At 32.3% G+C, this 18522-nt stretch overlaps 2 protein-coding genes across 13 annotated transcripts in view; one reads left to right on the top strand and one right to left on the bottom strand.

Annotated features, from left to right (window-relative positions):
- ctnnd2a (catenin (cadherin-associated protein), delta 2a) overlaps positions 1-18522 on the top strand; it is a 579694-nt gene that overhangs the window by 207095 nt on the left and 354077 nt on the right. The window lies entirely within an intron of this gene.
- On the bottom strand, positions 6039-9400 carry si:dkey-40h20.1. Of its 2 annotated transcripts, none has more exons than XM_068217026.1 (7): positions 9041-9069; positions 8202-8305; positions 7959-8026; positions 7783-7855; positions 7460-7615; positions 7226-7318; positions 6039-6786 (listed from the first exon to the last, which is right to left on the bottom strand). In XM_068217026.1, the coding sequence occupies exons 5-7, from the start codon at positions 7562-7564 to the stop codon at positions 6565-6567; spliced, it is 420 nt and encodes a 139-aa protein (XP_068073127.1). In that variant the 5' UTR covers positions 7565-7615; positions 7783-7855; positions 7959-8026; positions 8202-8305; positions 9041-9069; the 3' UTR covers positions 6039-6564. The 2 variants fall into 2 exon arrangements, with proteins under 2 accessions (XP_068073127.1, NP_001410435.1); NM_001423506.1 differs by having other exon boundaries at positions 6075-6786; positions 8202-8258; positions 9041-9400.

The raw sequence follows: 18522 nt of genomic DNA, 5'->3' as shown, positions 1-18522 counted from the left end.
CCAACTTATTCAGCATTTGTTTTTGTGTGCCCTACCAGCTGCAAACCATCTCTGCGAAACATCCATACACACTCTGTCCCACACATACACTACAAACAATTTAGCCTAATTCGCCAATACCGCATGTCTTTGGACTGTGGGGGAAATTTTAGTACTCGGAGGAAACTCAGAACTCGCAAACACAGGGAGAACATGCAAACTACACACAGAAAAGCCAACTGACCCAGCCGAGGCTCAAACCAGCAGCCTTCTTGCTTTGAGACGACAGTACTACATACCGTGCCACCGCATAGCCAATATTATTATTTGATTAAATAAAAATAAAATAATTATAATATAAATATAAATAAAAATAAATATTATAATTATAATATTACATACATACTTTAAAATAGTCAGCGTTAAATAAAAATTAAGTGCTAAGAGCGTGACCATAACAATAACTAATATAATGCTTTCTTGGCACCACTTTTATAGATTTTATTAGCCTGGACCCACCAAACCAATCTGAACACTAATGCATATTTAAATAAGTCCTAGCTTGATATATTCTCTCTGTATGCTTAACATTAAAACTTACCCTCTCTTTTAAGGTTAGAAGCTTCATAAAATGAAACTCAATTTGAAACCTTGCATGACCACAAGACAATTAAATGACATGAAGTCTGGCATGAAAGATTAATGCTCTCATGGCCTTTGTTTGTGCTAATGGCTGTCAGTAACTCAAGGACGGAGACGGGTGGAAATGATCATAAAGGAAGAGAGGAGACTCAGAAAGACTGGTCGCTGCGCTCTTGGTTAATAATCCAGCCGGAAGCATATGTTGAGGTTTAGCTGCGCCGCGTGTCTTCAAGATCCTGCAGACATGAAAAAGAAGTGATTAATGGAGGTGACTGCAGCTCACAGTGATCACCAGTTCATTAAAAGCTCAGCAGCACGGCAGATCTGCTCTCTGCTGTCCATCGCAACTCACGTCATTCCTTCTTTTGCAAAATGAGAGCCTCTATACTTATTTATGGTCTCTATCCTTATTCATTTTGCTCCTGAACTTTTTTTTTAAAGAAAATGTTTTATGTATTTAGGTGTTACTTGAGCATTTAATGATTCAGTTACTGGACATTTAGATTCTTAGATCTATTAATCACATTGATTTATATGCTTAATCTTGAGCGTTAATCTTAATATTATTTTTAAAGCTTTTTTATTATGTGTATTTTAATTGGTACTGTGGCTCAGTGATTAGCACTGTCGCCTCACAGTAAGAAGTTCAGTGGTTTGCGTCCCAGCTGGGTCAGTTGGCATTTCTCTGTGAAGTTTGTGTGTTCTCAACATGTTGGCATGGGTTTCCTCTGGGTGCTCCGGTTTCCCCCACAGTCCAAACACAAGCTGTAGATGAATTGGGTGACTGTGTGAATGCGAGAGTATATGGGTGTTTCCCAGTACTTAGTTGCAGCTGGGAGGGCATCCGCTGCATAAAAAAAATAAGAATAGAATAGTTGGTGGTTCATTCCACTGTGGCGGTCTCTGAAATAAAGACTAAGCTGAAGGAAAATGAATAAATGCCTCTATATTTTATTTGTTCGTTTTGTGTTATTTGTAAAACTTAAAATAAAAAAAATGTTTAATGAGATTTTAAAAATCAGTTTTTAGTTCCAAATCCATATTGGTCACCGGACAGTTAAAACTATTGTAAAAGTGTATTAATTATTCAAAAAAGTGTAAAAGTGTATTAATCAATTTTACATGCATATATTTATTAAACTAATTTAGATGTCATTTATTAATTCATTCAGTCATTTGTTCATTCTAAAGTTTTTTCCTTTCGTTTCTGTAATATTGTTTTCTTTACCTTTTTTGCTGCATTGTTGACAAGAATAATCTTGTTGAACTTGAGTCTGCTGTTTTTTTTTTGTTTTTGTTTCTTTCTTTATAGTCCACAAGTGGAAATTTATCTTTGGCTTCACCACACAACCACATCAGTGTTCATATTACACATGTCACAGAAAAACAGGTCCTGTCCTTTTAGATTTTCTCATTTTAAGTGGAGAGTTCACAGAAGGGTACTTTAAATAAAAAAAATATATATTATAAAATAAATAAATAAATAAATAAATAAATATATATATATATATATATATATATATATATATATATATATATATATATATATATATATATATATATATATATATATATATATATATATATATATATATACTGTAGCATATTGAATATATAAATAGGTTGTACTTTTTTTGTAACATTTTAGAAAAAAGAAACATGCATGGTCTTGGTATTTGTTTGTTTGTTTAATCCACTACAGCTAAATGTACACTATAAAAAATATCTGGAAATTTATTAATATTGTTAAATTGCATTATGGGACCTTGATCTTTTTTTCATCAACCTTTAACCTTAAAAAGTTCTAAAAAGTGACTTTATTGACATTTGTAATAGTTTAAAGTGATATATTGTCTGGGTTGGTGTTGAATATTACTGCTGTGATCGCCAGCAGAAATCATTGCACCAATCACTCCTCTCCCAGCTGTCATTTGAACACACACAGCTGAAACTCATTTTTATTGTTTACCTGGACTATTTAAACCTCTTAGTTTCACACACACACACACATTACTGAGTATTGTCAAAATCCCTTTATGGCAAGTGATTTCACTTGGTGGCCATCTTTGAAAGACCTCTTGGAAAGTATGCTCCGGCTTTCTGTCTGAATGGGGAAACATTCAATTCTCCAAAACTGTTTGCCAAGCTTACGATTATTTGGAATCAATTTGACATATTTGGAATCACCAATAAAAAGCAACATCTGTCTCAAAAGTTTAGTTTCTAAACATTCTAATTAAACAAAATTGGCAGTTTTTTTTTCAGGTTGCCTGAGCTAATGCGCATGCACACTCGAAAGGGATGAGATCATTTATGACAGTGTTACACATTATCATCCTCTGGATAATGCATCGTCAGATTGCACTGCTCTTCTAAAGTAATTCACAACTTGGTCTTAATGGGGAATTGACCATATTGCCTATGACCTTGTCTACACTTCTGGATTTCCCTGTATTATATGTACCTGTTTGCTCCTGATTGACGGTTGCCTGTCTGATGTTTCTAGATAAAGCTGCACATGCATCCTCACTCCGTTGCCACCCAACTTCCTCGTTACAATTATGCTACAAAAACTTGTTATTACACTGCCAGTAAGTTTTCTGTTATTTTACAGACTTTTTTCTTTAAGTATTTTTTATACAATCTATCATTTTAAATGACTAAACTGTCAATAAAAGCCAATATGTTAATCTGTAGATCTAAATTTTCACCACCAAACTTAACAGAGCAAAGATCAACATCCCATAATGCAGTTTATGACTGGAAATAAATGGAAAACACTTGTGAATCACAAAATATGGAAACCGTTAATTAACAGATGGTTATGTATGTAATGTTAATATGTAATATTTAATGCATTTGATTGCCTATTTTTCTAATGATTTTTTAAAGCGGTATAGCGATACACCAATGCCTTAGTTTGTACCATTGGGGGCATACTACTTTATTTATATTATTATTATTATTTTTATTATTATTACTCTCCTAATCATTTTTGTCTAGGAGCCAAAATAAAATGCGAATTAATGCTAGTTCACTTGACTGTTAAATCAAACACTATACCAAAAAGTAAAACATACCCTGTATTTACATTATCTGCATTTAATAGCTAATAAGAGAAACTGACTCTGTAGCTGAAGTTTACAATAGGGAAATTATGTGGTAATAAAAATTGTTTTTATAGACAAAGTGTGCTAGCATTATAAAAACAAATCTAAAAACACATTTATGGTGATCTTGACAATAGAGTACAGTAGCGGATAAAGAGCTGCAGGGTGTAATATTTCTCCTCTCTAGTTTGCTGGTGCAGTTACAGTCTCTGCTGTTTTCTTTTCAATGTGTTTAAATTGGTTATTGCTCTGCTGTTTGGGGTCTGTGAGGACAAGGCTCTGTAAACAGTGAGTTTGCAGCCTACATTCACTTCCATTGGTAGTAAATAAAGTACTTATGCTGGTCTGTTCTTTATTTCTGGCAACATACACTCTTTAGTAGTACAATAAATAAATAAATAAACAGCAAATAAGGAATAAATCGTTTTATTGTTGGATAGAGCAGCGGTTTCTAACAGGGGGATTCCAGCCCACAAGGGGGCCTCAGCGAGCTTGTGGGGGGTCACGTCATATTTTTTACATTTCTTAGCAGTGGACAGTTAGGAGAACGATCATGTTGCCTTAGTTCTTTTTATTTCCTGGCTGACCAAATTTGTAATTCATCCTCAACAAAACAGTCTCACTGATTTGCCTTCAGCAGCAACTTGACCCAAGCATACTGGACCCAGGTGAAGAAGCTCCAAACATTTTAGGAGGCAGCGCTGGCAATACTGAAAACACGAAATGCAGGAATTTCCAAGATAGTTACCTGAAATATGGTTCTATTTCATTTTATAAAAGCAAAGAGCCCCTGACCCTCCATTATCTGCGGCAAAGTTCTTGCTGACGAATGCATGTGGTCAAATTAATAAGACATTTGGAGACTACTCATTCCCAATACCGAGACAAACCCATAGCATTTTTTGAGTGCAGGACAGAAAAATTGACAGACACCCAAAATGAGATGAGGGACGTCACAGCTACTGACACAAATCTTTTATAAAATTGGCAACTAATATAGGGCCATTTTAAAGGCCAAAGGCTTTTTTCAGTTACAAATGGCCTACTGATGTTTTGCTTTTATATTTTACATTAGGCTATTATTCATTTATTCTAAGATTGAGATTTAAATTATAATTGTCTATGATTTACTAGACTTCCCCCAAAGGTGCATACAGTAGGTAGAAGAGCAAAGTTGCTTCAGTGCAGTAAATATGTTATTTTTGTTAGCAAAAATTGCTAGGTGGCAGAGACGTGTGAATTCAAAACAACAGGCAATTTGACCATTATGTCCAGTGTTGGTGGTAACGCATTACAAGTAACTTGAGTTACATAATAATATTACTTTTCTAAGTAATGTGTAAAAGAATGCATTACTTTTAAAAAATATGTAATAATATTTGAGTTACTTTTTAAAAAATGTAATGTGAGTTACTTTTTAGTTTAGTCACCAAACATATTTAGAAATTGAAAGATACTACAATTAAATTCAAGCAAAATATTGCAAAAATAAATTACAACCTACAAATATCTTTACCTTTCTTGCACATTTTAAATAAACTGTCATTTATTTATTTATTTATTTATTTATTTATTTATTTATTTATTTATTTATTTATTTATTTATTTATTTATTTATTTATTTATTTATTTATTTATTTATTTATTAACTAATTAATTAATTTATTTATTTGTTTGTTTGTTTGTTTGTTTGTTTATTCATTTATTATTCATTCAGTTTGATATATTTATTTGTATATTTGATTTGTAGTCATCTTTAGAAAATTATAATTGGTCAAAAAAAATTTTTTTTTTAAATTTATTAAGATTTAAAATAAAACATTTCCCTCACATTTCTTTCATAGCTTTTCGGTAGTTAAAACGTTGTTTTTGCTACCAAGTTGATGGTCTGATATTTTGAGTGTACACTCTAAAAAATATTGTTTAGACCAAACAAAAAAAATCAACGCAACAGTTTGCATCAATATTTTCAAGTTACGGCAACATCTAACAAAATGAAGTTCAGACAGCAAACTTTATTAAGTTAGCCAAATTACCTTTACCTCTTCAATCAGAGGTATTTTTACATAGCATAACCTCAATTTTTTTAAGTTGAGTACTTAAAAAAGTAAGTTGTTCCAACTAGCTTTTTTTTATTAACATTTAAACAAAAACCAGTGTTATGTACTTAATTACCATAATTATACATGCTAGTTTTCAAGTTTAGAATCTCAAAAAAATTAAGTAGCTGAAATTAAATTTTTTGTTTGTTTTCATATTATTGTTAATTTAGGTACTTGTAAGAAATACATTTTTAAACAACAGCAATTTTAATTTCAGTAGCTTTTTATTTATTTAGAAACACAGTTTTCAGTTTTTTATTTTAAATATTGCACTTCTCAAAGTTTACACAACACAAATGTGTACTGTCTCACAAATTATAAACAAACTGACCCGTCAGCTTTGCCTTCAAAAATGTGCATGCATGCATAGCTATGCCATCACAATGAATTCCATCAAAACAAGAGTTATAGGCATTGATACACTTAAAGCTAACTATTAACTTATAAATTGAATATTTTACAAACTACTTGTTATTAGTTAACCTTAATTGTAAAACATGTAACATTTGTATTATTATAAACAAACATATATAAATGCCACCATTCATATAAACAGTATGAAATAAAAAGATCAGCATGTGGACTTCAAAATACAAAACAATGTAGTTGCAACATAAAGAGCAAAATGTACTTTGAAATAAGTAGAGGCTTCAGAAAATGCTGTTCTTGAGACGCATTACTTTTGCACTGGGATTCAGTCCATCAAGTTCAAGAAACAGCTTCTGAAACACTTAACAAGTATATTTAAGCTCCTTGGGGTAGCTCAGATTCAGAGCATATATTATGCCCGTTAGCAGAGCACAACACCTTGAGATATCCATTCCAATCAGGATTCTGATTCCCTCAACAATGATGGTTCCCGTCTTGTGGTTTAATTCCATAGTTGACAGATCACCAATGATGGCAATTTTCATCACTTGCTTTTCAAGGTCTGCCTCAATTTCTTGTGTATTCTTGTAAAGCAAGAAAAAAAAAATTAGATTAGCATGATAGAGATAATTAAATTTATAATTACTTCAATTTTTTATTTTACTTACATATAATTTCAGTTAATCTCTGGAGACTTTGTTTTATTTTACCCCTTACATGCATGCACCCAGCTACTCACTCATAAGAATAATTCGTTTCACAATGTAATTTAAATGGAAAAGTGAAACGCAACTGTCACACCCATTTTACAAATCTTTCTCATTATTGTCAACATCTGTTTATTGAACTAAATAGTACATTGTTATTTTAACACAGAGCTAGGTAAACCCAGTGTGTGTGGACAATGTAATATACCTACACATTTAACTAAAAGAGAGCAGTCATTGAGCACATATTTTGTCTTGTATGTTTCCACTGTCAAGGGAATATTTAATTTTAATTTTAAAACATTGTAATACTCACAGCAAACTCCTTGAAAAGATCCTCTTCTTTCTCTCCAAGATAGACAACAAGACAGTGAATGGCTACTTCTCTCCATACTTCAACTGCATTGTTCTGTTTAATTAGAAAAATATATATTAAGATAAAGTACTTACAGTAAATTAATATAATTTTATCTGAACAAACAACTGATGGCAACCTGACAATTTAACACAAATCTAAACTATTCTAGTGTGTACAAATTATTTACAATACCTCAAGAAGCATGTCCTTAATCCTTCCGATTATTTCCCCTTTAGCTCCTCCCCTGGATGAGGCCAGGTCCATTAGTTTTGGGGTGCATTTGTCAAGTTTGGCCATAAATGTGGATTCAAGACCTACAGTGGTTATCCTCTTGAATTCTTCATTTATCTGTAGAAAAAATAGAATAATTAAATAATGGAATAATTGTATACAATGTGTAACACAACAAATAACATGTAATATGTTATTGTTGTAAGAAGTTTTTAGCATAAATAACTTCAAGATGATTTTCTCGCAAAATTGTGAAACTAGACTAAAAATAAAACTAAACTTACCTGTGTTGCATCTGATAATGCAGGCCAGCGCTCCAAGATATCCCTTATTTCTTGCCCATTTTATCTGCAACAACTTGAAAATTGTTTATTTTTGTTACTTCATGCAAAAGGTTTACATTAGACAGATTTGTGGACTGTAAGATGGGCTTTACAACCCAAGCAGGACTGTAAAATACCTTTGATGATGGGTCCAGATGCTGATCGAGATATAAAATTTAACTCTTTACCAACCTCTTTTATACACCTGTAAGATACATTAAAAGTGCTCTCCAGTTTTAGAAACAACAAAGCTATTTTTTTTTTCTATGCAGTTTGGCAGGTCTGTCACATCATTATTGTCATCTTGACCTTCATCAGACAGATCCCCACTTTGACCTTCCACATCACTGTGTTGATCTGCATTGAATGAACATACATACCTTTTTATTATGTCTGCCTTGAAGTCATGCAATGAGTGAGGAGTATGTTTTCGGCTTCTGTGCGAAGCAAATGTTCCATAAATGTTAGTTCTGAAATTGCAGTTCTGAAATACACAGATGACAGTTTCGTGTTTTTTTTTTATTTCTATGGAAATTGTCATGGCATTGCAACAAGGACAAGTAAAATAAAAACTTTCTGCAAATCTGGAGGTTTTCTAAGTTTGATGTCTTGATAAATGTGATCTAAGGCTGCCCCATGTTCTGAAAAAACACAAACAATCTTGACAGAGGCATGGAAATGGTTGCCCACAATTACCATGGTGTAGTCTGTAATGTTTTAGCAAAACTATTTGTGTTGATGTTTCAAATTTACACATTTTGCACCCCAACCTATTTTATATACAAGCCTACTTATATCTAAAATACAGATCAGCCTAGAAAGTTGTAATACAGTTGCATGAACTTTGTATGAAAATCTTAGCAATCAGTAGATAAATGTAATATTTTCCATAAGAACAGGAGGAATAAAATACAAATTTCAGGTTGGATAACAACTGTGAGCAAGCTCCAGAAAATATATTTCTGCTAGGGTAACTAACATAAAACATGCAGGATAAAGCAATACTATTTATGAAAAAAGCATCTACTATATAAACTTTGTTATTTTGACATATATACTAAATTGCCTTTCTGGCTTACCGTATGTGTTTTTACTTTCTTATCTACTATTTTCTAGTCAAAAAACACTGCCAACATCAACTATAATTTACCAGGAGTAGCCAACACTAATGGAATGTAGAATATTGATTTGGAAATGAAATAAAACCCAGATTTCTCACCTTAAAGTATCCTTTGTGCCAAACAGTCTGCTTAAAACTTGTCCGGACATGCCTGTTGATCGTTCAGTGAGGGAGGAGCTTTGAAATCCAGAACTCGGTTGGTGTGAAAAAATTGAGTTATCAACGCAATTTTTTTGGGTTGTTATAAGTTAAATATTGTTTTAAACTAATTGACAGGTATATTTATCTTTAAATTACCCTCTTTTTTAAGTTGATGTAATTATCAATATTTTCCTGTTGTGTAAACTTAATAAAATTACTCTGGCAATTTAAAAGTTTTAATATAATCAGCAATGTAGAATTTTTAAGTTACAACAATGTATTAAACTCTTTGGTGGTAACAGATCGCTTGAGTTATTTTTTAGAGTGTACTTCTGAGTCCTTTTGGTGTAAATGAGCTTTTGTATTCTCTCAGTGTTTGTCTAAGCACAGTTTGCTGCCGGATGCTGTTTGCCTAAAGCATCTTCACAAACACATTCAGATGAAACGAAGGAAAGATAATTAGTATATGTGGTAATCAGAAAGCAGAAAGTGAAAATTAAAATGCTCTTTTCCTTGTGTCTGGACCTCAGCTGCTGTGAGAACTGATCAGACTTCCTTCATATTGAGCTTCATGCACATGCTAATTCTGCTTTCAATATTTATGCTTTTCTTTCTGTGCTCTGCCCTGATGGAAAGACTGATTGAGTCAATGCTATCAGCTGGGACTACTTTTAGTTTATATTACTGTAGTACATTAGCATCCAGAACAGCATGAAGCCGTACTGAACTAGTGTTGTTTTAATACTGTCCTATTGAGATACTATAAAACATTCTTCTTTCTTTTTTATTTTATTTCTAATATGTCATTTTTAGTATTTGTATTTATTTGTTTTTGTAATTACTGTTTTTTACTTTATTTTCTATTCACTTTACTACTTTGTTTTCTACTTTTTCTACTTTATTTTTTATTTAAATTTTAGTTTAATTACTTTAATACATTCATATATATATATATATATATATATATATATATATATATATATATATATATATATAATTTAAACTTTAATTGACTTGAATTTCATTTATTTCATTAATTAATTAAGTTTTTCATCGCTACTAGTAACAATTAATTTAATTTATTATTTTTTATAATTTAATTGTATTGTATTTTATTTTATTTTGAAGTATTTTGGCAAATAAACAGGAACTGTCACTAAATGCATGAGTCAGCATGAACTTGTGTCGAATAGTTAAATAATATCCAGGGAAAATATGCAAATCAGTAAATATATCTATTGAAAGGAGAGTTGAGGGAAAGATTAACATTCCTTCTTTAAAAAAAAAACAAGGTCATTATTTGTTTTTGTTTTTAAAGATTTAGAGATGAACCAAAAAAGAGGTTAGAGAAGTAATGAAAAATACTTCTGGCAGTAAGATTTTTAATAAACTAGAACGTTTATTCATCTGGAATGCACTAAAATGAATCAAATATTAAATTTTAATAAAATATAAAAAAATCAAATGTATCTAATTTTATTTCAATTTCCAAAGCAACACATTTAATTTAGATTACTATTTAGCAAATTAAAAATACCTTCAAAACAAGTTAATAGGGGAGTATGAAATACATTTTCAATGGCATTTCAAATATTTGAGGTCAGTAATATTTATTTATTTTGAGATATTCACACTTTTATCAAAAGCAAAAAGTTATAGAGATAAAAGTAAATGCACGTCTAATGTAACAAAATACTAAATGTTATTTTCTTTAGAACTTCCTATTCATCAAAGAAGCCTGAAAAACAAACCATGGCATTCATTAAAATATTAAGCAGTGGGTTTTCAACATTTATGATAAGAATAAATGTTTATTGATGAAATGTTTATTTATCAAATGCTTTTAAGAACGAGTAAAGCAACATATAAAATACTTATGAAGATATTTATTTATTTATTTATTTATTTTATTATTATTATTTTTTTTTTTGCATGTACTTGAGTTAAAACTTCACTATATCCTCAATTGTTGGTTCTACGCCACAAAAGGTGTTTTCTGAAGTACTGCTTTGACTGATGAGCTCACAAACCATTTTGGACCATCTTTACACATTTTTTTTTTTCTGTCGACTTGTGATCCGATCAGTTGAGATGGATCTGAACTGTGTGTGTGTAAACAGGCTCTGTGTGTCCTACGGTTGAGAAAACGTGTGCATTGATTACAGGTCAGTTTGAGTTAAACCTTCACTCAGACCCAAAAACCAACCCAAGTTTTTTTTTTATTTTTCATCCCTCTACCCGTTGCTTTTTCTCAGCATGCAGAGAAGTATTAAATCAGCCCAGCATCTTGTCCAATTCTGTCTGTAATGTTTAATATCAGATTCAATTAATATCTCCACAGTCCTTACAAACACAGAGCCACAATTAATCAGCACAGAGGCTCATCCCTCATTGTCAAAATCAAATCAAATAATCCTGATAAAACTGATCTGGGAGGGTCTGGAACGGGGAGACATGGGGATTGTACAAGATGCACAGAGAGACAGAATTCATTTATTATTGGGATTATGATGACATGCGATATGAAGATGAAAGAAGCACAAAAAAATAACATGCAGCACTGGTTTTGGGTCAGGAATAAGATTCTGGGCGTTAGAAGAAGGGTTTGATGCTTAACTTTCCTAAAAGACCATTTTCATTCATTCATTCATTCATTCATTCATTCATTCATTCATTCATTCATTCATTCATTCATTCATTCATTCATTCATTCATTCAAGTCTCTCATTTATCAGCAGCATAAACCACCTACTATGCCAGCATATGCTTTATGCAGTGAGTGCCCTTCCAGCCGCAACCCAGTACTGAAAAACACCTACACACTTCCACATTCACACACATACACTACGGCTAATTTAGTTTATCCAAATCCAAATATGGGAAACAAAAGCAACTACGGGAGACTCACATGAACACGGGAGAAATTCACACAGAAATCCCAACTGATCTAGCGGGTCAGCGGGTCAGCGGGTCTCTACTCGAACCACCTGAGCCCCTGAGCCACCGTGCCACCCCAAGAATATTTTCACATTTATAAAAAACAATTACAATATTGCAATAATTTAAAAAATCTACTTAAATCAACTTAAATAAGGACAATAATTTAAATGGATGCTTCAAGACTTTTCTTTTGAATGGATTTTATTTATCTAAATTGATAATAATAATAATAATAATAATAATAATAATAATAATAATAATAATAATAATAATAATAATAGTAATAGTAGTAGTAGTAGTAGTAGTAGTAGTAGTAGTAGTAATCTTGCTAATCCAAAATGTTTTAACATTTTATTTAACAAATTTACAAATATATACATAGATTGAAGACTGCTTTCACACTTGGGCTGAATGCCTGGTTCGAACCTAAGTTCGATAGTTCGATAGAATCGACTATCTTGGCTGGTTTGTATTCAAACTGTCTTTTTTCCTTCTGAACCCCCTATACGCTTGCGTCATCAAGATGCTGTTTTGTGTACAGCTGTTGCTAGGGGATGGCCATAAAAGCAAAATGGAGATGTACACATATTATGGTCGTTCTGCTTTTACTGAAACCTTTGGTTTTTGTACCAAAACCAAAATATAGAGAGACCCTTTTGTCTATTTACCACAAAAAAAAAATCTGAAAAAAAAAAAAACGTTCAGAAGTCATTTTTAGTGAAGACAAGCAGACATGCATCACTATCGCCAAGTTAGGTGATACACAGGCACACACAAATGAATAAAACCTAAAGTGTGTTGTACAGTTGGCGGTTTACTTCCGTTATTTTGTACGATTGCATTCCATGCACCCTTGAACCGTACCAGAGTTTGCACAAACAGTACCCCAGACCACCCCTTTCAGGTGGTACAGTTCACTGGTGGACACCCAAGTTCAGAAGACAGACCAAAAGTGCTAGTGTAAAAGTACCATAAGTGATTGAGTATTCAGGTATTGCACAGTCATTGTAAATTCAGCTGGCACTTCCAGCAAATAAGGACTTGGATTTGAATACACAAGTTAAAAGTTGAGACAGTTATTACTGTTTGTATCAGTAGATATCAAAGCTAAAGAAGCCTGTTAGAACTTTCAACAGGTGGGGGGTAGACCAATCAGAGCAGAGCGAGCTCACTGAAAGGCGGAGTTTAGAGAGAGGAGATCCTTAAACAAACCATTTCAGACATTGTGAGAAAAGAGCTAAATGAAAGTGTGTATTATGAGATTATTAGTGCTAGTTGACCTTGAAAATATGTAAACCAGTTTTAGGAGGCACAAAGAGTAAATTATAAATCAGGGGTATTTTAACTGTTGATAAACCCCCAAAGCAAACACACCCAAAACACACACAAATGAATTTAGACTTGACCTTAACTGAGCGCATTTGATGCTGGTCACTCCAGAGTGTGAAGTCAGCAAGGTGTTATTCTGCAGCAGTGAAAATATGGAGAGAAAAAGCTTCCAGCACAGCCCTGTGGTGGCATGTTTAAATGGTTTCATGTTCTTTCCTTCTGACACTCTGTTACTGCAAAACTGTAGCTTAACTCGTACATACTGTACATAAAGCTGAACAACATGCCAACGCACAAACCCCAGCATAGAGAGGGAATGGCATTTCTCACATGTACGCATAAAAGCTGCCGGCTGACTGGATATGTTTGTGTTTTGTTGATTGTGTGGGGAATTGCGTGAATCCAAATTCAACACGTGCCGCATTCCCACGCCTGAAAGGATTAAATAGGAGCTTCTAGTGGGTAAACAGCAGGGGTAGATGAAGGACATGCAGTCATGCAGAGTGTGTGTGTGTGAGTGTGTGTGTGTGTGTGTGTGTGTGTGTGTGTGTGTGTGTGCCTTGTATTCCTCATGCTGTGGGGACCAAATGTAAAGTTACACATGTATATTTTGACCTTGGGGAGATTTTTTTTTTTCTCCAGAAAAACAACTCATCAATAACGCAGAATTATGAAAATATAAAAAATGCAGATTGTTTGAGGGTTGGGTTGAGGGGTTGAGACATAAGAACACAGTTTGTACTGTATGAACATCATTATAAGGTAGCTGTAGTATATGTGTGTGTACTGGTTCTGATGAGCTGACACAACCTTGTGGAACCCCAGTACTTCTCTTTTCATCTGAAAGGATTTCAAGTTTCATGTTAGAGCTGAGTTTAAGGTTAGGTGTGGGAAAAGACAATATACTACACTGTTTTTACTGTATTAAATACGTCACGCTAATGGAGAGTGCTCGTAACCACCAATACCAACATATGTGCGTGTGTGTGTGTGTGTGAGTTAGGGATCATAAATTATGCTAACTGGTTGCAATGCTATCACAGTATTAGGTATATGTGTTGGTATGCACGTGTTACATGAATATGTTTCTGAAATCCACTGGAGGGTAGTGTTTTTAAGTTGTTTTCCAAGCATGTTTTCCAAAAATGTGATGTTTGTTTGATGGAGCATTCATAAATGGTGTAAACAAACACATTCTAATTCCCAAATCAACAATTTTTTTAAGGCATTTTTTGTGTTGACTTTTTTCAGTGTCAAAACATAGATATTTATGACAGAAAATGTTTATGTTGTTATTATGACTCTGTCTACATGTTATTAACGTGTTAATCGTAATATGTACTGTACGTAAACAGTGGTGTTTGTAAATAATAAATACTCCCCTACTAGGTAACTTACAACATGATCATCAGATGAGAGATTAGTTCCTAGCCATATCAGCCTAGAAAATAACAACTTTTCATTTTTGTTGGTCTTAGTACCTAATGTAACTACAGAAGAGTCAAGCTTTATTAGAAAAACATAGAAAAACTTTGCAAATTTTAAAGTGAGATGCTAATGGTCTAATCTGATTCAATGATCTATGCTAAGCTAAGCTAAAGGTGTTCCCACCCAGCCATTTGGATTCAATGGAATGGATTAAAAAAGTGGTAAAACTCAACTGTAAAGTGTGTTCCTGTAAAAAAGTGTTCCTTTAAAGCAGAAACATTAAAACTTTAGTGTCACTTACACAAGGTATTGCATTGTTTCAGAAGTCTGAAGCTCAACATGTCTATGGTATTGCTTTTCAGTGGTCAGTTTCTGCAATAAATAAATACTGCCTACCAATATTACTAATACCAGATCTGCCTGATAATTGTATGTATACAGTATTTTCCATTAGTTGAGTATTTTCTTGCGTTAACAGATGTCTGGAATGATTATGCACATGATATGACTCAATTTCTTGCTGACATTCATTATCTCACTCATCACTGTTATTTCTTGAGTTGATCCCAAAAGTTTCATTACTGCCAAAAGGGCAGAAATAGCGAAGAGCTGTGCTTTGTGGAGTCCCTGCAGGCTTCGTGCTGAGCATCACATTCCTCATGAAACCTGCGCCACTGTGGGCATTTTGGAGAGTTGAAAATAGATCAGCACAAACTTTAGTCAGCTGAACTCCAGATCAGCAGAAATGGCCAAAACTGGGTGAAGTCTCTTATGGAGAACATTCTTTATACTGCTTGAGAATTTTTTTTTTTCTTCATATTATTGTAATGTAAAATCTTTAACTTTTACCCAAACTGTTTAATAATTATTTGAAAAAAAGGATGCATGTAAACAATTAAAAAAAAAAAAAAAAAAAAAAAATATATATATATATATATATATATATATATATATATATATATATATATAATATATATATATATATATATATATATATATATATATATATATATATATATATATATATATATATATATATATATATATATATAAATAAATAAATAAATAATAATAATAATAACAAATAAACATAGTACAGTTATTTATTATTATTATTATTATTATTATTATTATTATTATTATTATTATTATTATTATTATTTATTTATTTATTTATTTATTTATTTATTTTTATTAGAGATTTAGGGACAATTGGCCACCAATATTTAATAGATTAATATAAAGCAATTACCATAGTGGCAATAACATTATAAAACAGATATTGATGGTTTATTAATTATGTATATATATATATATATATATATATATATATATATATATATATATATATATATATATATATATATATATATATATATATACATATAAAAGAATGCTGAATAGCAAATATCACCCTTGAAAATTGTCATGTTTGTAATTTTTGTCTTAAATTGTGCTTCTCTTAAAATGTTGGACAGCTAATGGTAAATGGATCCAGTCCATGTTCAGTACAATTAATTTAATAATTCCTTAATAATTCCTTACATTTATATAGCACATTTCTGGACACTCAAAGCGCTATACATCTTTGTTAAGTGAGCTTCCTCATCCACCACCAGTGTGCAGCATCCACTTGGATGACGAGACAGCAGCAATATTGCACCAGACTGCACACCAGCTGATTGGTGGAGAGGAGACCCAGTGCCAGGAGAAATGCAGAAAAATATCTAGTACTCTATGTAATTGATCAATATCAGTATCCAAAGTCAGCTGAAAGGCTTTGTATTGGTATTGGCTAAAAACAAAAAGTCATATCAATTCATGTCTATTAAATTGAGTTAAATTGCAATTGTATTTTGAATATATATATATATATATATATATATATATATATATATATATATAAATATAAATATATCAATTGTCATTGTATTTAATGTTTAAATAACATACAACTGGCTTTATATATTAAAATCAAACACACAATAGAAAACCCTGTAGTGTGGACCTTTTTCACAAGACTGTTATGACACGTTTAATGGTCATTGTAAATCCTTTAAATTTTTAATATTTTGATTTCTAAATAAAATTATGAACATTTATTTGCATTTATAAATGTATTATGTAATGTAGTATATCATCTTTTTATCAAATTACAAAAAAAAACAAAAAACGAATTACCGCCTATGCAAGGTGTTTCTAATGCATTGTCTATAGGGCGAGAGTAAATTTGACATAATTTTCTCCACTGGCTGCCATCATAAGTCTCACACTATTCATTTTGTTTTTCTGAAAGTCTTGATAACACAATCGTGGAGTTTTTCTTTTATTATTTCAGCAAATAGGATTGTAGAAAAATTATTTGTTGTTCTCTTCTATCCACTGTCAAGTTTACCAAACTATGATGTCTTCCAATACTGAGGACACTTTCACAGCCGTGGATTATTTTGTTCCGAAACAGGGGTTTAAATTGTTACAATGCTACATTTTGTTCCTGGTGTGGTTCACTTTCACACGTAAATGTTTCTAAATGGACCAAAGATTCTGAAACAAGTCACATGCGAGTAAACTCTCCTCACATTGGTCAGAGTTTCACGGTTTATTTTCTGTCCTGCTCAGCTGTCATGCATCCTTATTGTAATTTATAATGATAAGTAATAAGACGTTATAGGCGAAAACTGCGCTTTGATTTTGAATGTTGACACCCACAGATATCATCACCAAAAGTACATCAGAGGTAAGATTTTCTCTTACAGAGCCTTGGCTAGGACTATGCATTATAGGCTTTACATTATAAAGAGAAATAACAGATGAACCAAGACTGCAGGTCGGTCAATTTCCTAACACATAAACAGCTCACATAAATAGTTGAGCATGCTTCGTATCTGACATGAAATGCATAGAAATGATGACATCTTGCCCTACTCATAATTCTCTAGTCATAAAGCCAAATATGCCTATTACACAGCCACACACTGTAATATAGCCTGCTTCTTTAGTTCGTTGGATGGTTTAGCTTTCTCACTACAATTAATCTGCTCAAGAATTCGATTCAATCGAGCAGAGACCACCTTATTCAGGTGATCTTGAGCCGAATGTTTTGGCGCGGATTCGAGTGCGATTGCTTGCTTCATATATACCAAATGAACCAGGCTAACAGGGGAAATGCTCCAGGTTCCAAAACAAAAGTCTAGGTGTGAAAGCACCCTAGGAAACCCGGAAATGGGAAGAGGGTCTATTATGAAATAAATTTCACTCCAACAAAAAATTATGTGACTTTATCAGAGTAAACATAAGACTTTAAGATGGAAATACTTTTTATTGTTTAGTTTTTCTATTTACCTCCTGATATATAAATTGTTTAAAAATAATGGATTTTGTTTTTACCAAATGAGAATGCAAAGCAATTATTCCCATGTTTCCTGAAGCGTGGCGTGTTTGAATTGAGACATCTTGTCAGTCTTGTGTTTAACCGCATGTCTCAATTATACCCCACAAGTCCTTTCTCTAAGTACATCTGCATTTTTATTTTTATTTTGACCAAATATGGGTAAATCGGATGAAAGAAAAGTAGCAGTCAGAGTTGAGATTGAAAGAAGTCAGAACCGTTCATTTGCATTTTTATTCAGTGCACAATAGCTGATGTTCAGAGTTTGATTGGCAGGGTAAAATTATGAAGACAAGCTGCCATTCCTGTCATGAATAGGGAACACAACTGTTGCTTGGAACGTACATTACAAAAC

Source organism: Danio rerio, chromosome 24, assembly GCF_049306965.1.
Source record: "Danio rerio strain Tuebingen ecotype United States chromosome 24, GRCz12tu, whole genome shotgun sequence".
Classification (NCBI taxonomy): Eukaryota; Metazoa; Chordata; class Actinopteri; order Cypriniformes; family Danionidae; genus Danio; species Danio rerio.
This window is presented reverse-complemented; position numbering and strand designations above follow the sequence as displayed.

Bases quoted from the DNA above. Each gene is read 5' to 3' on its own strand.
- si:dkey-40h20.1 (NM_001423506.1), bottom strand. From the start codon at position 7,564: ATGGCCAAACTTGACAAATGCACCCCAAAACTAATGGACCTGGCCTCA. The intron at 7,319-7,459 runs GTATTGTAAATA...CTAATTAAACAG, and splicing joins TTAAGGACATGCTTCTTGAG to AACAATGCAGTTGAAGTATG. The intron at 6,787-7,225 runs GTGAGTATTACA...TTGCTTTACAAG, and splicing joins ATCTTTTCAAGGAGTTTGCT to AATACACAAGAAATTGAGGC.